This window comes from Aythya ferina, assembly GCF_964211825.1.
Source record: "Aythya ferina genome assembly, chromosome: 7".
Classification (NCBI taxonomy): domain Eukaryota; kingdom Metazoa; phylum Chordata; class Aves; order Anseriformes; family Anatidae; genus Aythya; species Aythya ferina.
In genome coordinates this window covers 19,142,922-19,165,980 of record NC_140302.1, presented here as the reverse complement: position 1 = coordinate 19,165,980, position 23,059 = coordinate 19,142,922, and the positions used below count along the sequence as shown (strand labels likewise).

At 44.0% G+C, this 23,059-nt stretch overlaps 1 protein-coding gene across 12 annotated transcripts in view; it reads left to right on the top strand.

Annotated features, from left to right (window-relative positions):
- The window catches only part of ARHGAP22 (Rho GTPase activating protein 22), a 151,633-nt gene that overhangs the window by 67,163 nt on the left and 61,411 nt on the right, over nt 1-23,059 (top strand). Inside the window, exon 1 of one of the 12 annotated variants that reach the window (XM_084526108.1) lies at nt 17,041-17,251. The exons of 10 other annotated variants lie outside the window; for them this stretch is intronic. In XM_084526108.1, the coding sequence (XP_084382234.1) occupies nt 17,200-17,251 (52 nt within the window). In that variant the 5' untranslated portion in view covers nt 17,041-17,199. Of the gene's footprint in view, nt 1-17,040; nt 17,252-23,059 lie in introns of those variants that run through there. One more of the 12 variants, XM_084526112.1, reaches the window with a different exon arrangement.

The window sequence follows — 23,059 nt, the reverse complement described above, 5'->3', positions numbered from 1 at the left end:
TATTCGCACTACAGCTCTGTATTTTAGAGTGATACAGCACGTTGGTGTTGTGTTATGGCTGAAACTTTAGCTGTGGCATCAGTGCCAGCTCTTTCAGTGCTGTTATTAACCATTCCTTGGTGCATCTTGGCATTGAGTTCATAAACTAAACAGAGAGAAGCGAAGTTTGAGGCATAATCTGAAGGGTAAATTGCACAGTGGCAGCAGCAAGTAAATGAGCACATTAAATTCAGTTACTTCCTCAAGACTGAGGAAAAAAATCTCTTTAGTCAAGTAAAAATCTTTGCAGTTTAGACAGGCATATTCATTTAGGGCATTTCATCCTGTATTTACAGCTTCTTAAAACTGTCAGGACAGCCTGAGGTTTCAAAAAGATTAATCCAGGGATGCCAGGCATATACCACGCAGGCCAGAACATTCCCCTACCACCCTATTTGTTGGTGGTTCTTCAGATGTGGGCAGGAAGTGGGTCGAGGTCTGGATGAATTACTCTGGTAGTCCTGTCCCTGCTGTGCTCTTACCCAGAGGCAGATTTTTCCCAGTATGTTTAAAAAAAAAAAGGAAGTCTTTCAGGTGAGTGAAATTCTAACATGGATTCCTGTGCATGCGATGAGGGCACATCTAGTGATGTGCTGGAATGTGCATGGAATAATGGAATACCTGCATCTGAATCTGTATGTCTACATCCCATCACAAGATGTCACCTGTCACCATTGAGTGACACACACCTGGCATGGGATAGATCTCTAACTACCTGATGAAAGTTTGAGGGGAGTACAAGGTTTAAAGGCTTCTGGAAGAGGTGATTTGTCCCATCCCAAGTGAGTGGTTGAGCACCTCCGAGTTGTTTTCTGTTTCAGTGTTAGATCAGGCAGGAGGTCTGAGAGCCATTACAGACTGTGAAGCTCAGGTAGCTCCCATGCTAAAAAGCTGGGCGGGTGAGAGACCACTGGGACTGCTGGCTGCTTTCCTTGTCTCTCCAAGAGCAGTTCAGATGTGCTCAGCAACTCTACTGCCCCAAAGTGAAGTTGTCAATGCAGTTAGTTTTGTGAGGTAAGGGGCATGTGAGTAAGGAGAATGGCATTGAGGTGCAGTTTGTGCTTTTTAAACTGAAATCTGTAACAGACTATTAATTTGTTTGAGTTACGGTCCTCAGCTCCAAATAGACTTGCCACTCTTTTTCACTTGGAAACAACTGCCTGTTTTCATGTTAGTTTATGGGAAAATCCAGTATTTGCCTAATTAGAAATAATCCCAATCTGTTCAGGTAGCTGTGCCCATTCAAAGGGCTGCTCGGCAGCCACGGCAATAGCAAGGGATTCTGCCTAAACCTATGAGGAATTCCAGCTGTGAGCAGATGTGAGAGAGCAGTCCCTGGGTGCCCAAGCACTGCTTCCTCCTAGCTATCATTTCTTTCACAGCTGTGGGAATGCATAAAAATTATGTACAGCTAGGGAGGAGGGGAAAAAAAGATCAGTGACTTTCAAACCTTTGGCTGAAAGCCAGATACGTTGCTGTGGGCAGAGGTTCAGCATTGCAACTGCAGCCATGAGAGAAATTCAGAAATGACTGGGGTTTATTTTTAAAGTGTATTTAATTCCAAGTTTCTTTCTCAGAACGTTAAGCCCTTGTTGGCATGCCAAGGCCCAGCCTGCCCTTTCTCACTCTCCTGGCCCTGACCTGGTCTGTCTCATTCATTCCCCTCAGCTGTTATTAATAGAGTTCACTTAGTTTATTTTTCATTCTCTTTCAGCTATTCCCACTCTGCTTCCAGTGCTTGAGGATCATGAGACAGCTGAGATGGAAGCAAGGAAGCTGGGGTGTATAGAAGGGTTAGGTTGCTGACTCCAGGAGAAAGCTCCCTGCCAGGTTTTAATCCCAGTGCTGCCCCACATTATTGAGGAGCTTTTAGGGACTTGCTTGCAACAAGAGTGTTTTCAGAGGTGGTTAGTGAATAAGATGACTCAAGCTGTTGTTTTTTTTGGGTCTCAATTTGAAGTGCTCTGCCCAAGTAATTGCTGTTCTTTTCAGTGCAGGTATCCCTTTGAGTATGAGAGTTGGGAGCTGGGCAAGCCAAGTGCCATTGCTAAGATTTCTTGCTGTGCACCCATGTCTTCACATGTCTTTTTGTCATCAAAAAGAACATCTATCATTAGAGTTGGATGTGCATATTTTTGGCAAATAAAAAACTCAAGTTATGGGAAGGAATTGTAAAGACTGAAATTACTTAGTGGATTGCTGCAAGTTAGGAAAATTTGCGTTAAAAGATCAGGGGAGACAATTTCATTTTGGAATTTTTTCTGTATCTCTTGGAGTGGGCAGAAATTGTATGGGTGGTTTATTTTTTTCACCTGTAAAGGACAAATTTCAGACTAAGGCAAAGGGATTTTTGCTGATCCACAGTGGTTTTGGGGATTGAAGGGGATTGTTCTGAGGAAAAAAAATAAAACTATCTCTTGATATGCCTTGGATCTGTTTCTTTGACCCTGCATGCTTGCAGATCTTTGAAAACTGCTGGCTACAGTACACAGGTGAATGACATCTATGGATGTGGTTGCCTACATCATTCAGAGGCTGTTCCTGTTATGCTTTGTGTACTGCTAGCAAACCTGTATAGATGACATTAAAAGATGAACTCGAGAAGGATGGAGGGGCCTGAAGCCTGTGGATCCATTGTGCACCCTCTGTAATGAGCTGTGTGTTCATGCTTTCTGCTGAGGGCTGTCTTGACACCCTGAATTGCCAGCTCCTAAAGCTGACCATGCAATTTAGCAGAGGCAACCTTGTTGCTTCTTGGCTATCCACAATTCCTGTACTTGGCTGCTCACGTTATAAAGCAGATTTTCTTTGCCAATTCAGGCAAAGAAAAGCCACACCTAGGAGAATGGAAAGTTTTGTTAGGCTTGCCAGCTACCCTGAAAGTATCCGAGTATGAAAGAGACATTAGGATGAAAGAATCTATTTACTTCTCAACAAATATTACCATTCATCCATATATATTTTAAATAGCTTTTGAGAAGATCCAGGGACTTCCTGCTATTTGTAACTTAAGAAGGGATTCAGTTTTAGAGCTATTTGGGCAGAAATGTTAACTGCCTCATTAGTTTCTGCAATGGTGATGGCAAGAAGATGGGTGTGACAAGGCAGAACTGTTGTCCATCCAGACAGCAGGCAGAGTGTGCTTCGCACTGGCCTCCCAACAGATAAGTTGTGTCTCTTAGAAGGAGCGCTCCGTCCTGGCTCAGTGGAGTACAACGATCAACACAGCTCTTAAAACTGAGATGTATTTCCTTATAGAGTTAAAAATTGACAAATATATGTAATATAAACACGTAAGGGAGAGGGATGAAAGGAATTGACTATAGGGATTTTCACTGAGATAGACATAATGGCTGCGAAGACAGTTTGGGACAAATGCTATGAAATAAAGTTTTGAGGTAAATAGAAGGAAAAAATCCTTATCCAGCAAAGCCATAGATGTCAGTAGTGATGTATGCTGAGTTCTCTACTGTACAATGATATTATGAAAGCAGGATCTACTCACAAGCAATGAGGCAAGTAGTAGTAAGGCTGATAGAACAGGAGGCTGGAGTAGACGTAGACTTAAGCCAGCAGGAAGAAGGTGAGTCAGTCTCTTTAACGGTGACCCAAGAGAGAGTCTTGCTTTTCCTAAGACAAACAGATTTGTTTATTGAGCCACGTTAATTTGCTAATATTGTAGGAATTGAGCCTTAGAGGTTCCTTTTCTGTCATAAACATGCAAGTGGTGTATACATGTTGTAATGAACTGTTTTAATAAAGTTGATTAGGAAGTATCTGCGCCTCTCTGCTAATAACACCAATCCAACTGGAGAGGCTATAGAGGCAAGAAACTGTTGTTGTGGCTTCCAGCAGGGGCTCCCAGCAGGCAGAGAGAAGATGGGAGGTAGGGGAGGCATCTGAAAGTGGGAAGGGAGAGCTGGGGAAAAGATGGATTCCACATTGAATCATAATCGGTCTGTTCTGTTGGTTTCCTGTGGTGCTACATTTTGTGTAAGCCCAAAATGCAACCCCAGTTGCTCGTGATGGGAGAAATCTTGCAGGAACTAAAGGTAGCCTTACCCAGCTGCTTTATGTTAGCCTGCATATATGCTGTATAATAACAGAACAGCCAGTAATGCTTTCATGGTAAAATTGCTTTTTTGTAGGTGGCATTCAAAAGATTATGTGGAGCTTGTTATAGGAAATCTGTCAAAAGGAAAACAAGTATGGAAACAGGTTTTTTCTTAAGGGACCAAGCTGTATTGATTATCTTTTGAAGAAAAAATTAGATTCACTTAGCCAATTATCAGAACATTTATAGTGTTGAAGCTAGAAGGCTCAAAGCTTAAAGATGAGATGTTACATTTTCCCATCTGTAACAAAGATTCAGCCTGTACTTTCACCACAGAATGGGTCTCACAATTACCTGTAGAGTTGTGACCAGTGTCGCCACTCAAATGATCTGTGCTCCTGTTGTGAAAGCAAGCCAGGCTCCTGCATGACTCTTCTTTAAGCTTCACATCTGTTGAGCACTGGCTATTGCTATTTTCAGTCTTTTTTTTTTTTCTTTTCCTTCTTGCAAAACACCAAGAAAACCACTACTGAGCCCTAGGGAAGGTTCCAGTAGCTGGGCAAGATGCAATTCCTTTTAGTAATGATCAGAACACTGTAAGAGCCTGCCTTCTTTTCCTTATATGCTTTTTTTTTGAAATCCTTGTCGGAAATAAGGAAACAGGACTGAGGCAATGAGGTTGAGTGGTGGGGCATTGAATCTGCCTGTATGATGGTGATGTGTTGAGTTTGGGGACGGGATTAAGGCCAGGGGAGTACTGTGTCCCTGTTCTGCCCAGCACATCACAGCTTCTCCTTTTGTTGGTAGCTCTGTGTCCAGCCCATACTCCCTGCAGGGGGTAGAGTCATGGATCTCCAGTCCTAGTCAGCTGATAATTCTGTTGAAAACAAACTTCAACAGACATCTGTTTTTCATAGAAATCAGTCTTCTTGAAATATAACAAAAATCATTTGTTTCAGACACAAATGGCAAGGAAAGAGTCCCGGCCATAAGTCTGGGAAGGTGTTGAGCTGGGCATACGGCGTGTAGCTGTGTGGCAGCATGCAGGTTCACGTATAACGTGTTGGGAGAGGGTTGATGCTGTGAGGTCTACTATTTTGCAGCCTAAATAGTACTTTCTTTACTGCTTTTATCACATACAAATTCCTTCCTAATTAGCCATTCTCTGTCATCTCTTATTGTTGCCAGGATTCATTTTTCCATAACGTATGCATTGTTTTCACATAATACGTTGTTTTTAATGGGCTGTGCATATCTCCCGTGGCTATTTCTGTCTTTGTAACCAATCTAGCATTCTTTGTTCTACTTCTGTCACTGCAGCTTGCAGCACTGTGACTATCTTCACATGCTCTTAATGCTTTTCTACTTACCAATCTTTATAAAGATATTACCTGAACACTAAATAAAACATTACAAGGTGTATTCTCTAGGGAGAGAGAAATGATGGATGATTCTAAATGGAGAAGACCTTAATGCAAAAACAAATGTAGGTATGACACCAGAAGCACAGCTGTACTAGAACATCTTCCTGCATGTATTGTGAAGAGAGACTTAATGTGTACAAAAGAGCTGAGAGTCTGAGGCTGTTTCAAGAATTTAATATAATTTTAGAGCTGCTAGTATCAAGGATGTAGCCATATCATACAGGCGCTGTTCTGATGGTTCAAACTTATAAAAAAAAAAATACTAACAACACCACCAAAACACCCCCACACACACTTTGTCCCCCTCCGTCCCTGAAGGTTTTAAACCTGCAAGCCTTATTTTAACACCAATATGGCCTGCTTATATCATTCCAAATTTATGTTGGATTGGGCATCTTGTCTCTTGCAGCTGGCTTAAAGCTGATGTAAACTCTACTCTGCTCTTGCTAATTTGACAGAAATGTGATTGTGTCCATGCCTGATCTAGCTCAGTCATGCCTTGTTAAGTGATTCTGTAGCTTACAGAGCCAGCATTAATTGATGTGGAACCTCTGCCATATTAAGCAAGACAGAAATAGGAAGTTGTCATCTTCTCCATTTCGCACGTGGGGAGCTACAGCAGGGAACGAAGCTGTGTTCCAGCAGAGTGCAGAGCTGGGCAGCCCGTCAGCCCCTCTTGCTCTGCCGCTGGCTCTGCACAGGGCTGCTCTAGTGCAGTGTCCTGGGCCAAGTGCACCTTTTCAATGAGCCTTTCTGGTAGTTTGGAGCCCTGTGACAGTTTGTTTTGCAGACTGTGAGTTACTGCTATAAGGAATTTAGGAGCTGTGGGATATGGTACTCAAGTGAGCTCCAAGCATGTTGTTCCTGCTATGTTTTTTTTCCCCTCTGCTTATTTTCCAGTCTCCGTGTAGCAAACCAGTCTGTTTTGTCTGGAGTGCTTTGCCCTTTGTAAGCCAACACTGCCTCTGAAATGTTTCCCATCTCCTGTTGAGTAGTGATTAGTCCTCTTCCTACTATTTATATTTCTGCTTGGATCAAGGGTCTGTCTCAGGCCAGTAATGGCATGGATTATTCCTCTTTCCTTTTGTGCCTGCTTGTAAAAATACAGATGATGATGATGTTAAGCTTTATAATTAGCTGGAGATCTTGTACTTAATGGAAATGTAAGCTTGATCCCAGTGTTCAGAGGAACTGCCAACCAAAGATTCTCCTTTATAGCAGGGTTAGTGCAGGGTCCATACAACAAACATAGTGTTATGTGCATGGGTCATCACGGCAAAATGGGGGAATCCAGTTACTGTGCCAGCGTTGTGCTAGGTCAGGAAGGCCCAACCGGCACTTTCAGCCGCATTTAGTGGGGCCCTGGAGTGGGCCATACACCAGGCAGATCTCTCAGCCTTCCCGGACTGGGAGTTGGCCACAGGCCTTGAGAATTCACTTGTGGGAATAGCTGTAGAGAAAAATGCTGAGGAAAAAGTTGTTGGTGCTTTAGAAGACAGCAGGAGAGACCTGAGAGCTGGTTGAGAGGAGTGGCAGGTGAGAAGGCTCGATTTCCTGCTCTGGTTGCCATCTCCAAAGGATGGGTTGCAGAGGTGGTCTGCTCTCTCCATCTCTGCTACCTGGCAGACCCAGCCAGGCTCTCCACACTTAACTCTGTCACACCAGGGCAGAACAATTTGGGCAGCTATCAGGACTGGGTGGGAATGGCAGATCCTAGATCTTTCCCACCTGAGGCAGTCCTCCCTGCCCAGGGCTAGCCAGCCAGCTGGGAGACGTAGGCAGCCCTCTGCACACAGGTAGGTTTTTGGCAAAGTTATGGGCAACTGAAAGGAGTCTTGCAGTGGCTAAGGCAGGGCAGCCACAAGGAAGCAGTGTTTCCAGCACAACAGTAACTCAAAATGCTTGCATTTAAGCAACAGGGTTGGAGACAGAAAAGTTGGGCAATGTCAATTTTAACCCCAGCTCTCTTTCTCAGTGTGTTACCTGGTTGCTTAAGTTTGATGTTCTGATCCAGAGCCATCGTTCCCCACTCCTGTCAGTGCAGTGGACAGTTTCAGGAACAGCAGATGTGGCTTCCATAATGGCTCTGTGACCACATGTAGTGGATTGGTGGTGCAGCACGGTGTGTGTTTTACACTGTCAGCTGCTTTACAGCATCAAAATAGGAAGTCTGAAGCATTCTCAGCTAGTGTACTACTCATTGTCATTCTAGTTAGCATATCAAAAAAGATCTAAGGAGACAAGAAGACTTCAGAAAGTGTTCTCACACTTTGGCTACAGCAGCATGTTTAGAGCTCCTAAAAATAGCCAGCTATGGCTCAGGGCCATGAGTGGCAGGACTGAAGATGCAGACATCCTAGCGCTGCACTCTGAAACCTTGCTATATACTTATACTGGAGAAATGGGGAAGAAATGGCAATGCAAAGAATCTAAATGAAGAGGGTAGAAAATCATCATTTTTGGCAGCTGTAGGGAATAGTTGTCCCGGCTCTGAGATTGACATTTATCATGCTGCCACTGGTGCTTGTGGGTGATAGGGTGGCTAAGCGTGATACCTGTTTGTTGCTAATCACTTGCATACAAAGCATCTTAATCTGTTAGATGAGGATATTTATATCAGCACTGGTGGGTTTCAGAGTTAACATCACAATTCCTGGCTTCCCAAGCGATCCTGAGTGCATTGGCTCCAGGTATATGGGTATGGTTTTCTGCCATGCAATGGGAGAGAGAGGTTGGAGGAGTTGAATGCAGTTTAAAGCAAAATGATGGTGAATTCACATGTAGTAAATCAAGCTTCTAATTTATCATATTCAACATGAAAAGTGAAAAGACTTTCACTGCCTAGGGATGAATGAATAAAGCACAATGAAGCAAACTTGGACTTGTCACACCTATGGACCTGTCTGCACTAGAGGACTGACCAAGATGCTGACAGTCCTTATCAGTGTGGCTAGCAGTGCGGAGGGTTCGGCTGGTAGGTGTTGATGGATCAAAGCATTTCAGAGCACAGACTCCAAATATCTCCTACTCTCCATCTCATACTCCAGTGGGAAAGGAGCTGTCAGAGCACCTTTAGCACTGTCAGCTGCAGGGTCTTTCCTGAACAGAATGGAACTCCTAAGGTGTGATCCAGAGACCATTGAGGGAAAAAAAAAAAATCTTAATTTTTTTGTCTTCTCTAAATTTTTCTTCTAGGAAAATAATAATCTTGGGGGAGGAAATTTGGGAAAAGATATTGGTTTAGGCTTCCTAGGGAAAATTAGAGAAGTTCATATTATTTTTCAGCAAATAAACTACAAAAAAGTCATTCTGGGTCATCCCAAGACAGTTTGCTGACTTGTAAACCAAATGTTTTTCATTTAGCTTTATACTTACTACTTTTGTTTAAGCTTTTATTTTGCTGTACACTAGCTTTTAGATGAGAAACATATATCAGCAAAAATAAAGTTCAAATTTATGCAAAATATAATATTTTAGACTTTTTTTTTTTTGTCAAACCCATCTGCACAGAAATAGAGAAACAGTTCCAACCTCCTTGAAATACCTTCACCTCCTGTAACAAAGCTATAATTTCTTCTGGCTCTGTTCTGTTGTGGAGATGCTTCTATGGGAAGCAGTCCGGTTAAATTACTCTGCTTTAACCAGTCTGAAGCTCGCTGTTACATTACGGTACTCTGGACAAGGACTGGACAAGTGTGAAAACAGAGGTGGTCTCTGGTCAATATAGCTGTCTTACAGAAACTGCCTGCTGTTAGGTATCAGTTATCTGGTGTCGCAGGAAATTTTTGCTTAGTGTGAACTATGGGATAAGTTGTGGAGGTAGGTCTGCAGCTTTGTGAATCTAAGCTGTAGGCATATTAGAGTAGGTGCTTCTTCAGTCTGTGCTGACACCCTCCGTCATTCCTGGGAATGCTCCTGGTGGAAATGGAGTCCTGGATTCCAGCTAATGGGCCTAATGCCCTCAGCTGTGGTTATGCACAGGAAAGAAATGGGGCCAGATCCTCAGCTGAGGATAAATTAGGTATTACTGACCTCATTAGAGCTGATTGACTTCTACTTGCTGAGAATCTGGCCCAGTATCATGACTGTATTTATTTCCTCTGCTGCACCTTGAAGTAAAGGCAGCTTTTGTTTGACCAAAAGAGTTTGTATTCTAGTTGGGACAATTACTATTGTCATTGTCTGCTCCAAAGAGAGAGTGTTATCCTGCTGTCAGCTCTGGTGGAGAGAAAGGGACTGTTAGGTCGCTGCTCTGAGGAAGAATCATCTGAACAGAAAGGGTCCTGACCTAGGCTCAGCGCTGGAGGGATGCAGGTCACAGGAGAGCAGTGGTGTAGCCCTTAAGGAAGGCATATCCTTGGGTAGGCGGGGAGCCTGCGCTGTGGTTTCCTCATGCTTTTACATGAAAGAGAGAAGTTCAGTCTCAGTCTCCTGCCTGGTGGAGGGATGGGAAAATACAAACACTGAAGGCATTGTTGGTACCTTGATGCTTCAGTCTGGCTGTAGCCTAGATTTCAGCTTTGAAGACATTGAATTGTCAAGGAAAACACAAAGTACTTGAATGAGCTTAACAAGATGATCACGACTCTGTTTACCAGGGTGGCTCGCTTAGAGCAGTGCTTACAACACCCGGGGAAACAGGAAGAAATTGTAATTAAAGGCAGCTTTGAAATTCAGTATGTGGTTGATTTGCATTTTACTATTTATTCCTGTCTTTTCCCTTGCTCCTATAAAAGCCTGGGGTGGTTTGCATAGTGAGGCTGGCATCACTGTGTTGCATTATGTATGCTTGAGGGACTGTGGAGTGGCAATTGTGCAATGGGGATGAAAATCACAGCTCACTTCAGGGAGAGGAGGGAAAAAAAAAAAAAAAAAAGAAAAAAAAAACTTTTATCTTAACTGCTGCCTGGGGCTTTCATCCTCTTGATTGCACACATGGGGAAAGGTTCTGACTCCCGCTTACCAGCAGTGCTGGAGGATGCAGTGAGGCTGCACGGCACTGGAAGGTTATTCTCAGGGGTTTGTGGCTGTGGAGCAGCAGGATGAAGCTATCCCCACAGAACCTGTGCTGCTAGCTTATGTTGCATGTGTAGTCTTTTTGTTCAGCTCCCATATCCCTGTCCTTTTTATTTTCGTTATCCTGTTTGGGGCTGAGAGTAGAGATGGCTGTGCTAAACACAGGAGGACTGGGAGTGGGATTGCACATATTTCCTGTGCTGATGTAAGCAAAGGCTTCTTCCCTGCTCTCTTAATGCTTACAGGTTTACAGTGATTATCCAGTCCTCTTTTACCTAGTGTGTCACTAAAACTATGCTTTGTACTCAGTTCCACCACTAAAAGTACGTTACTAAATCAGTTCCATTTTGAGCCATTCTTTGCTAGTGCCATAGATGTATTTATGTCCTCATTTTGTTTTAGGCACCTACATAATTTCATGTATTCCACTTCCAAAGTGAACTAAGCAAAATGTAACAAGTCTGTGGGGTTTTCCATGGGCCTGCACTGTGACCCAAAGACCCAAAGGTGCAAAGTCTTTTTTCCCCATGGGAGCAGTGGCTCCCTGGCCTCTCAAGTCCATGTTAAAGCAGCAGCAGACTTTTAAGAGAAAGTCAAAATGTCTCTGGTGTTCAGATCATGTCCCCATGCAAAAGTGTGTCTTTCTGCAGGATATTCAAGGTCATCTCAAATTGCCCTGCTATCTATATGCAAAATTTTTATTGCAAATATATGGCACTTCTCCCCAGTGTGCTGACCTGCCGTCAGTTGTCGGAACCACATTAGGTGATATAAGGACCTTTGCTGTAAGGACACAGCGTAACCTATAGAGCTGCTAGTCTGTCCGCGTCCCCCCCACCCCCCGAGCATATTTTTCTCAAATTCCATAGGAGCAATCACGTAGGGATACAGGTTACTGCACTTCAGAGGAAAATGAGACTTGCCCTCAAAAATCCTAGCAGCAGGTGGAGATGACATAGCTGAAGGATGGCTGTATATTGCTGTGGCTTAGACTTGGGCTGGACTGATGCAGGTGGAGATCCTGAGGAGGAAGTGCAAAGATTCTTGAGCATATTTACAAGGGATCCTGAAGCAAAATCACGGGTCTGGACTGTTCAGAAAATCTGGATCTACCTACTTTGAGCTTTGGCTTTACGAAGTTCATAAAGACAGGCTGCTTGCTCAGGTGGAAGAAATACTTAAGCCTGAATTCACATGCTGTGTCTTATTGTGTGTGTGCTTTCCTTACAAAGCCTAATTCTGAATACCATGACTATGTCAAACTTGCTGCTTTCATTAATAGAAAGGTGTTTTTTATTTTTATTTATTTATTTTTTTTAACAGCTTGTGGCTTTATTTTAAAGCTGCTGAGTAGGATCTGTATAGGCTTAGAAAATAGAAGATAAATAATAATGAGAAAGTCCCGTTGGTTAGAAGCCAGTCTCATGATTTTGGTCAGCTGACCTGAGATTTGTGAATGCCTGGGGTGGCAGTGATTCAGAAACCAGATCTGTGCAGGCTGGTTGACAAACAAAAGTCACCGTTATTTAGAGAAGTGTCATTTAAAAATGAATTAAGATAAAGAATGCCTTCTGGAAACTTTCAGTGGACTTCACACTCTATCGTAATCTTGTGTATCAAGTGGCCTTTCAACGCATCACTGCCTTCAGCTTAACACACCCTGGTAAGCAGAATGGAGAACAGAGATGTCCTAGTGAAACAGGGTCTGTTGCTTCTCCCCCTCACCCGTTAAACTAGAAGAGGAAGGTAGGACAAATTCTGTGGTCTTTATGCAGGGAAATTCCCATCAACTTCAGGGGGAGACTTGGTTCAGTGAGAGGTACAGAAGCCAGCCAAAAGTTTGCATTAATTTTTATTTCTCTTTAGGAAGTTACTATCACATGTTTATGAACTGTAGCCACAGGGCTTTACAAAGGTGAGCAGTAGAGTAGTGATATGCCTGTAACTCAGTGGACTTCTGGCAAATCGCTGTAAATTGCAGCCTTCACAGTTTGTAAATCCTTACTTTACCGAAACACATGACTTTAGGAATACAGCCAGAGCTGCCTGAACGTACCCATAGTGCAGGCATAAACTGTGCAGCCCTTAAAACCCGTTCTTGCTGTGGGACAGATAAGCATGAAGAGTCTTGGTGTTCTGCAAATGAATCACTTAGCTCATCAGTGAGTGCCTTGATTTAATGAAGCCATAGTATGTTAATGTTAAGACTGCAAAAAAAAGCTGTAAAGTTACAGGCACGCTAACTAGCTACAAGCATTTAAAAGCCCAGGCATGAGCTCCTACTTGGCTATCCTGGCCATAATTAATGATGACAACTCTGTTGGAAAAATAATTATTTTGCTTGCTTTTAAAGACAATTACTTGCTCGAGGCAAGTGAGGGGGTGGGATTTATGTGGCTGTAATGAGCATATGGAGATGGCATCTTCCCAGAAGAATATTGTAGCCACAGGATCTTTTTAATTGACCTGAGATTCCTTTGTTCTGTAGATAGAATTTATGTATGTGGCCACAGACTAAAATGACCCTGCTTGTTTTGGGGCAGGCTGTTTTTAACTGCTGAAAGGAGCAAAGGCAGCTTTTATCTGCCTGATCAGCAACAGACAGGAATTTCTCCCAGATCGCTTTGTGGCTGGGGAGGCGAGGAGAAATCTTTTTAAATGGGCACCCTGAGTGTGTGCTCTTGCCATCTGATAAAGCAGAAACCCGTGGTATGGCAGCAGGCTGGACTGAGACATGTTGCAGTCATCTGGTCTCCTTTCTCTGCCAGGGCTCACACAGCATGGCAGCTTTTGCCCAGTGGGAGGCCAGGCTGTGCACTGACCCCAAGCTCGGTCCCCTTCCAGCCCCAGCGTGGTTTTGGAGAGTGGGGAGGGAGCCCCTGCTCCTCCATTGTGCTGGGGGCTGGAGGGCACCTGCTGCACTCTCAGCACCTCCTTCCCCACCAGTCACTGCCATTCCTCTCCTTCAAGGGTGATGGGAGCCATGTGCTCTTACCACGTAAGCTGTAGCATGTGTTTTAGCAGGAAGGTAGAGTCCTGTCGCCTTTTTCTCTTTGGGTTTCATGCTAACTTTGCCCAGGTGGGAAATAACAGCAGAAAGTCCCCCAAGGCTGTAACTCGGAGGAAAATTCCAACATGCGGCCATGACTAACTGCTTTAATAGAAAGCAGCAGTTTTCATGTCTGTTGCCTGTCACTCCACCGTTCCTGTAAGGTGGTGAAATCCTCTTGGGCTACAGGGTTAGGGAACCTAAAAACATACATGCTGATCGCTTCTGCACATTCAGAAAAATCTCCCTCCATCTTACTCCCTTTTTTTTGTCTTGCGGTCATTGTGCAGAAGTCATGATACCTTTCTCCAGTTCCCATATGTAAGATGGGGAGGATGATGGTGGCTTTCTTAGTAAAGCATTTTGAAATCTGATACTGAAACTTGTTACAGAAAATGCAGTGATAAGAGTCTGAGGTGCTTTTCTCTGCTGCGGGCAGCCTGCAGCTAACAGCAGAGATCGCGTGTTCCATGTGCTCTGCGGTCGGTCTCTGTGTTTTTGGAGTGCTGGTGTATAACAAAAATATTTAGATTTCATGCAGTCCCAGTTATATATAGTCGTTTCTGAAAGTGTTACTATAGGAAGCAGACTGAAAGCTGTGTGAATGATATTTAAGGGTTTGGATCCAATTCAGTCTGTTCCTAGTATCTGCAGATTTTTGTCAGGGTACAAATTGTCATGATCTCTTTTTGGAGAGCTGATTAAGGAAAGCTGTGCCTGAGCAACAGAGTAATGCCGGGGGAATGAAGACTAAACAGTTCCCCTGTCTTGAAGAAGCAAGGTCTTGGGGTCCCCCAAAGGAGATTGCGGCAGCAGGAGGTGGGGAGTGGAAGACAGCCTGTGTTTCGGTGCCCTGGGTTAGAGAGAAATGTTTGTGTAAGCCCAGGGTTCTCTCTGGAAATGGTGAGTCTAGCAGGAGGGCAACCTCTGCTGCTAGCTCCAAGGGCAGAGCTGGAAGTGAGGCATAATGTGTAGGGTACTGGAGCTGAAAGCAGTAGGGTTTTGTGCGAGGTCATAAAAGGGCCAGTTTTATAGGCAGCTGGGAGGGATTACTGCATTAGGCTAAATTTGCCCTGTGTTAAACTGGCAGAGAAGGGAATTCCCTTGGGGTGCTGTGGTTTTACTGGGTATTTTTTTATTTTAAATTTACTGTGAGGAAAAAGGCACGCTTGCTTCAGCAGAAACTCCAGCCTGTCATTGTCTGGGGAGCATGTTGTCTGGCAAAGAGGAAGCTGAAGGAGAAAGGGGATGTTCCAAGGGCCCTTTGGGCTTGATCTTCTTTCCCACATACCGCACAGTGACAGTGAGAGGAAGTAGCATGAGGTTCAGGGATGAATTCTGTGAGGAAACTACTGAGTTTCTCCTTCAAAATAACCAGATTCTAGCGTAAATCTTTGGTTTGGGTCTTCTGAAAGAATGAAGAGTGGCAGAAAGCCTCGCCACCCTCCAGACTTCAGATTCTGTGGAAAGATTCGAATGGCTGTAATTGCATTAGTAAGAGAGAAAATTGTGTCAGATCCTCTTCTTGGATGACATGAGATTAGGATCAGGCATTGTTTCCAGATTAAATACAGCATAGACAGACTTTGACCGATTCCTTCCCTACTTGCACATTGTGGTGTCCTTCAGTCTTTGGAGGAGAGATGTTCAGTTAAATGCTGTCTGATCATGGATGGAGCAGGCAGAATCACAGTGGTTATGGCTGGAGGGACTTCTAGAAGTCCTTTGCCCCAACCCCCTTTTCAAGCAGGAGGTCTATGTATATTAATGCATGCAAGATTATTCCAGCTTCTGGAGCAGAAGGTATTGGGCTGCCTCCGAGGGCAGGACAGTAACTAGCTTGACCCCCGCAAAATCCATTCCAGGTTCATCTCCATGTCCAACCCCCAGCCTGCAGCAGCAGGTGACATGTGGCAGTTACCTGGCAGTGATGTGATGAGAGAATTTGGGTTGGTGTGGTGGTACAGATGCAGTAACAATGGTATGTATTGAGTATTACAGGATTTATTAATGCTAAACTATGGTAAAGTTTTTCATATTTCTACCTGAATGGATTTTCCACAGGTATGGAGGAAAATCGGCTTTCCTAAATAAAATATTTGTATACTGACAAGTGATTAAAAAAGGAAAAAAAAAAAAAAAAAAAAAAGCCCTGCTATTAGATCTATACGTGGTGCCGTGCACCCCTAGCTTGTATACTTTTCATTATAGAGTTATTTGTTCTTGTAAGAGTAGTACTGGCTTCATTCAGACCATTTGCTTTGCTAGTCTAGAAAGCTGACTTCAAATCCAGTCATGCAAGCGGTTATAAACATTCTCCCTGGCAGCCAACTGGTTTACTTGCATCTCCGTGCAATGGTGACTTGGCAGTACCCCAAAGACTGGAAGCAGTAAAAGCCAAGAGCTGAAACACCCCTGGAAATACAGATCGCTTGCTTTTACACATTTTCCATAACAAGTCCCTGAGTTTTTAAAAGCAAGTGCCATTTTCTGTTCGTTACATATAAGAAGACCTGAGGCATAGAGAAATGAGTGTGCCCAAGACTACATGGCCCAATTTGTGGAATTGTCCTTCATGTTCCTTCCTATTCCAAGGAGTGAGGGTGGAAGGGGTGCCTGGGCAGGCGATACGTGGCAGTAGAGTGAATCAGTGGCAGATGACTGGGAGGAGCACTAGCGTGGGTAAATGTAGTTGCCATTAAATGTCCTATCCTAACTTTATGCAGTTAGAAAGGAATATGAAGTCAGCACCAAACTGCTTTACGCTGTCCGTTGAGGTAGCAGAAACAAGAAGAATAAAACAGAATTTCCAGATTGGATCATCCTGGCTGGAAAAAAAAAAAAAAAAAAAGCAAGAGAGATTTTGGTGGTCTTTGGTCCTCAAAGCATTATAGCAGCATGAGGGAAAATAAGCAGCCGTAATCACAGAGTGTGAAGCAGTGGGGTTAAGCACTTGTTCTTCTCCTAGGACCCACTTCCCAAGTACCTCAAAGGTTTTTACAAATGCAAATTGTAGCATTGTCACCCCATCTGAAAGACAGGGAAACTGAGGCATAGGAGTATTGGGGTAACTAACTGGAATTGAAACCCCTGATAATTTATTTAACTGCTTAGCAAGGCTTCCTTTCTTCAGAAGTGCATAGGAACAAGATGCAGGAATAGCCTGGTAAAGTGATGTGGAAAATGTTATCACTGTAAACCTCTCTCTAGACAAGAACTGGTTAATAAAATCTTTTTTTATGTTATTCAAACCTGATGGTGTCTTTTTCCTTCTCAACGTATTGTTGGTTGCTGTAGCAGCTGAGTAATGCAGAAGTTCTGCCTGAAAAAATGCTTCCTCCTTATATGATACTGTACATATTGTCATGGAAATTGTCCTCATTTCCCCCGAGCACACTTTAAATAACTCGAACAGCAGTGCTAATGAGCAGAAAGATATCTGCAATCCCCACCGTGCAACTTGACATACTTTATCCCACTCTGAATTCCCCTTGCTCATCATTGAGCATTTTAAAGATCTGGTATAATAATTTGCTTTCTCTCTTTGGTCCAGTCATTCTGCTCTTAGCACTTGGTAATAAAAGGTCAGCTTTGGCTGAAACCTTAGTGTTGCAGCCATGCCGTTTTTTACTGCCAAATATCTTAAGAAAAACAAGTGTCTCCGAAAGGGTAAGTCATGATATTTTTGGTGTGTTTAGTGTTGTCTGTTTTGCTTTAAATCTCAGTAAAGGATTTATTTTGAATTAACAAGCAGTGGGAATGGGTCTATTCATAGTGCCGGTCGGTTAGCACAGGGGTTTTGTTATGCTGTGCACATTTTTGGTTCAAGATACAGTGTATGTTATTATCTTGCATTTTACATTCACTAAAGCCGACTAAGCGAGAGAATGTTTAACCCTTTAAACATGGAGCATATGTTTTGCACGGGGACGAAATCCCTAACGCAGAACAAAACAGAAGCTGAATGTCTGTGTGTATTTGTTTTTCCTGATAAGTTAGGTAGGCAGCTGGGTAATGCTCCAGTATTTTGTTTCTGTTGACAAAAAGATTTTTTTCCTCTATGCTGAAATAACAAGCTAAATAACACCAAGTGAAGGAAATGCTTGTTTCCTCCTAGCATCTTTTCTGTGCAGGGTGACCTGAGTGCATGATTCCACAAAGATTTTTAGCTCGCTGTTGTGATGTTTGCTTATTGAATGGCTGTGTGGGCTCCAGGTGGATACAAAACTGGGAGCAGCTTGCTTCTAGCACTATAAAAATTAACGTGATAAACTCCTAATAGAGAAATACATTCCTTGTATTCTTCTCATTCTGTTTCATGTGTCTTTAGTGTGAAATTTATCTAGCCAGCAGTGCCGATAGGGGTTCTGCATAAAGGAAAGTAGCAATGACTGCTTGTAGCTGGGACATGGAGCAATTGAGATCTGACCTGCTTACCTGGCTAACCATTTATAGCATGCATTTTCCTAATCCCTTTTTTGAATAGGAATCATTTCCACAGCATAGCTAGAAGCTGGAAGTGTAGGTTTTAATTGCAGGTTTAAAGTTGAAGAAAAGGTTTTGCAGAAATGAAATTTGCTTTCTTTAACCTACCTTTGTTTTTCCTGATGGGTTCCTATTTAAAATGGGACTGCACAGCAAGAGATAACAGTGGTGATGCGAGAAGTGAGTTAAGCTTACTCGTAGTTGCTAGCACCAATCTCTAGTATTCTGTTGAGCAAAATGTGTGCAGGTGTACACAAATATGCGCAATCATTCATGAATTTCTAAGGATGTAATTATACCAACAAGACATTTATTAGAAGGATGAGAAAAAAAATTGAATTCATTTGCTTTTAATTTTTTTTGTTTGCTTTTTTTTTTTTTTTTGTATGTGCATACATGTATATATCACAGAATCACAGAATTTCTAGGTTGGAAGAGACCTCAAGATCATCGAGTCCAACCTCTGAAATATACCAGTTTAGAAGGGGGTGTTGGACAATTTTTGCTCCCCCTTTTTGCTCTCCTACTGAGGATGGGTGGCTGATGGGTGCTGCTTTCCCTTACCTCATGTGTCACGGCAGAAATACCTCTCAAGACAGACACTTATGAAAGGTGCCTGCCTTACCTGTGTGTGCAGGAAAGGGCTGGGTGTACAGCCAGGAAAAGTAAGGCTGTTTTGGCAGGTGCAAACTGAACATAAAATTACCAAGCCCTGATGTCTCTTAGGCAGCAGGGTGTGTGCATCTCTTTGGTCGGTGATGTTCCCTTCCCCACTGTGGTAAGGAGCTGCGATGTGTTAGACACAACAGGGTGTGGAGGCTTGGGGTTCGCTATTAGGCATCCAGCGTGAGTCAGTGCGGCTCTCCAAAGGCTACAGGATGAAACTGGGGAACCTTTGCCCAGTGAACTGCTGCTTGCTGCTGCTCCACCGTCATTTGGCATCCTTGGGGGCAGACTTCTTGCAGGTGTGTTTGGGGCTAAGCCTTAAGAAGCAGCAGCAGGACACGAACTGTGGCTGTGGGGCTTGCCTTAGTGCTGCTGCATCTGCTGGGGGCTGTTGCTAGTGCTGCAGTGTGGTGGCTGTGAGTTGACTAGCCCTAGAGCTCAGCCTGGGGAGAAAGACTTGCACGTTCAAGAAGAAAGTGAAGAGCAGCTTGGTACCCAGCCTGTGCAAGGAACAGGGGGCTAAGAAGTGATTATTTTTAAAATGGAATCAATACGGGTAGAATCTGAGTCTTGGAAAGGTTGCTGAGACAGGCTTAGCCAAAACCAGCAAGCAACTAGTCATTATTTTAGGGAGTCACTACCAACATGAAAATCTTCAGCTAAATGAGTACCCCAAATAGATTTTCTCTAAAAGCGTCTTTCTGGACCAAAGAGGGTAGGGTGTGTCACTTCTCTGAGCCTACTTCAGCCAAATCCTTTTGATGTGTGAAATCCATCTATCTGTCTGAATATCTCTTGGTCCAGGCATGCTGACAGGCTGGGGACCCTGCTCCCTTCTGATTCCCTTTCTGCTCTGTGTTAACCTTTTTCCACTTGCTTCCAGGACAGCCTGGGAAGGGAAGTGCCAAAACATTAAGGCAGAGTCAATGCATTTGGTTAGGGAGTGCTGAGGTAGCTGGGTGCCTCCGTGAGCTGTTTAACATCTATCTGTCACTAATGTTGCTTTGAACAGGCTGGACTCCTGCCAGTTTTTGAACCACTTTCCATCCAGTTACTCGAGGCAATCCCTTCTAGCTCCCTTCCAGAAAGCACTTCATTCGTACAGTTTTTACTGTGATCTAAGTAAGGAGATTTCAATTCTTCCCAGTAAGTAAATGCGGTTGTTAAAAGGCATTAAATGATTACAGAGTGCCCTAGGCATAGTATCAAAAGTGTGGTTGCATAAAAGCTGTAGTAGCCACAGGCTCCAATGGGTCTGTCCTTGCTTGCTGTTCCCAATGCCTGTGAACATAAGAGCAAACCAGCAAGAGCAGAGATGTCTGTGCATGATCTTTCCCATACATTCAAACGGCCTAGGGACAGGAGCTGAGTTATGAACAAGTTTGTGGCCAGAAATGTTGGTCACATGGGAAAGAAAAGTCCCAAATTAACACTCCTGATTCAGCCTTAATGAGGGAACTTTCCCAGGTCAATGCAGGAAGTGGCCAGCAGAGCTGAGAACTAGGATGTGATTTTCCAACATCTTATTGCCTGAAATCCCAGGCAGTGCAGGGATTTCTCTTAGCTTTTTGGACAATGTTAGCTCCAAGTTTCTCCTTAAGTTAGTTTTCCATTTTGTCTCTTCACAAGTGCACTGGGCCAGGCTAGGATGCTTTTTGGATTAATTTTCTGCACTGTTTGTTTTTTGTTTGTTTGTTTATTTGTTTTGTTTTGGTGGAGGGGTTGAGAGAGCCTTGGCACACCCCTGAAATAATACAGGTAAGACAGAGTACAATGTTCTCTCATGTTGTGCTTAAAAAAAAAAAATCTGTGGAGATTTCCAGCAGGTCTCAGCTGGTGATGTATCCTTAGCCTACTCTGATCCCCTGGTAAAACCTACAGCAATGACAAGTTCTGGAAAGACACAAGTAGCAGCTCACTTATTTCCTCTCTCTCCAGTTTTAAGCAACATCAAACTCCTAACAGTCGTGTCCCCCCACCCACATTAAACAAGTCATTAAAAGAGTGAAAAAAAATTATCATGTTCAGCAGCCTGTTGTTAAAACCAGCTGTTCTCTCGTCAGCTCTCCTACAATAAAATTTGTCTTCTGTTGGCCGTTCATTGAGCTCTGGCTCAACACTACTCAAAACTGCGATGTAAAACAGTCAGAACTTCCTCTGATCTGGCAAGTCACCGTTGGTTTTCACCTGTCCCTTGATTTCTAGTGGAGAAAGAGAAAAAAAACAAAACACCAAAAAAATTAATGCATGTGTTATTGCCAAGCAGTCTTTGCTTTGTCACAGCTGTAGATTTACAGGACTTCAAAGCTGGATGATTAAGGCACAGTTTTAGTTTGTAGCCAGGGAAGCCAAACAGCCTCGGCTTCAAAGGAAGGGGGTGTTCTTTAATGTTGTGGGCTCGCTCTGCGCTCAGCAACCAGGGAGATGTCCCGTGCAGCAGAGCAGTGGTGTGGCTGCTGCTGCTCCTGGGGGGGAGGCTGGCTGCTGCCTGAGCAGAGCAGCATGCACCCAGCAGCCTTGGGGTACCTGGAGGCTGCTGGCTGGGTCCTTTTGCATATTATCGAGCTGCAGGACTTGGTGTGCTCCTGACGCGCCCAGAGCTTTTCTCTTTGTGCATCCCCAGCACGGCTATGTGCCTGAGCTCTGTTGCCTCTCCTGCTCCCTTCTTTCTCTGCTGTGTTTTTCTTTCCCCTCTGATGGGATCAGAGTGTGGGTGGTTTTATATGTGTTAGGAAGAGGCTGTCTCAGTGAAAGGAAGTGTTTGTTTCATACAGCCTTGGGGTTTGAGAGAAACAGGGACCAGGACTGGAGGTGAGGATGCTCTGCATCTGCCAGTTGTGTTGAAAAGGGGCTCTTGTGATTTTGTTCTTATGTTAATGCTTCCTCCAGTCAACCATGCATCACCAGTTCAGTCTAACTGGTGAGGAGGGAAGAGCACCTGGGTAGCTCCATCATTAGGGGGACATAGGTACTGTGGTGTTGTGGCTTTACTTCCTACTCTGATGCCCAGGCAGTGTGACATGACCCCTTCTGTTTACTGAGCTCTCCATGTATCTGCTGGCTGCTCTAGTGGAGAAAACAAGCCAAAAGTCTCGCAATGAGGCAGAAAACAGGGCTGGGTGACTACATTACATCTTGAACCCTGGAGAGTAGTATTTTCCAGGAACATTTCCCCAGTGAGGAATCGGTCTTAAATCTCCTGCAAACAAATTAATTCCATACCTTTGGGATGCAACGAGGTGCAAACACACTGTGGTGAGGTGCCTGGGATCAAAGCAAGGAGTCTGGGGGGAGGCCAGGCCCCGAGGCTTTGCTGCTCCGAGCAGCTAGAGGCTCCAGGAAGCGGTGTGCTGGGCTCCGAGGGCATGGGGACATGAAAGGAGCTGGCAGGGCCCCACAGAGACACGTCTGTCATGCAGCAAATGGCTTCCAGAGCCATGTGGCTCCAGTGCAAACCTCCCTCATCAGTAGTAAAATCTGAGTGGAACTGGGGCTTTATCCAAGCGGTATCTAGGAGGCTGTGGGAGCCAGGCCACTCTCTCCACAGGGCTCTGGGATTCAGCAGCCAGAGAGGCCGGCACTGCCAAGGCGCGTAGTGCTCGAGAGGCAGCGTTGGCCAACACACCGCTGTGCCTCTCAATGAGCCATGCGAGCGCTGCTGAGAGCGCGGTGACTTCAGCTCGTGAGTTGAAGCTCTCCAAATAGAGGAGGTGCCAGGCAACCACTGGGCTGCTGAGTGAAGTAACAGCTTTTCGAGACACAATATACTCCTAATTTCTAATGTGGCTTTCCTATTTCAAGAGTACGGCTTTGGTGAGTTAAGTGGCCTGCTTTCCATCCTGTGCTGGGGGAGCAGTCTTCGTGCTGTTCAGCTTGTTCCATCTCATTCTTCACCTTCTGCTTTCTAGGACTGGCACTGCCTTTGCAGTTGCACATGACAAACCTTCCAGACAGTATTTCTTGCTTTGTGAGAATCAACATTTGATTAATTCAGGGCTCCTGGAGGTGGTATATCTGTTTTTCATTCCTGACTCTGCTAGTCGCAAGCCAATACCACCCTGGAAGTCATTTTGTGTCTCCGTATCTCAGTTCTATATTGGTATGTAGGAATTTTGCACTGTGGAATTTGAAAACTGTTTTAATACAGAGAAGGCATTTTCCCACTGACACACAATAGGACCTTGGGAAGTAATTTTAACCTCTCTGTGCCTGTTTTCCCCCTACATAAAACCAAAATAGTAATATTTAGCTCTGTGACAAGTATATTCCAGCAGTGCAACATCTTTGATTTCTTTTTATTTATTTATTAATAGCTAAAGCAAACAT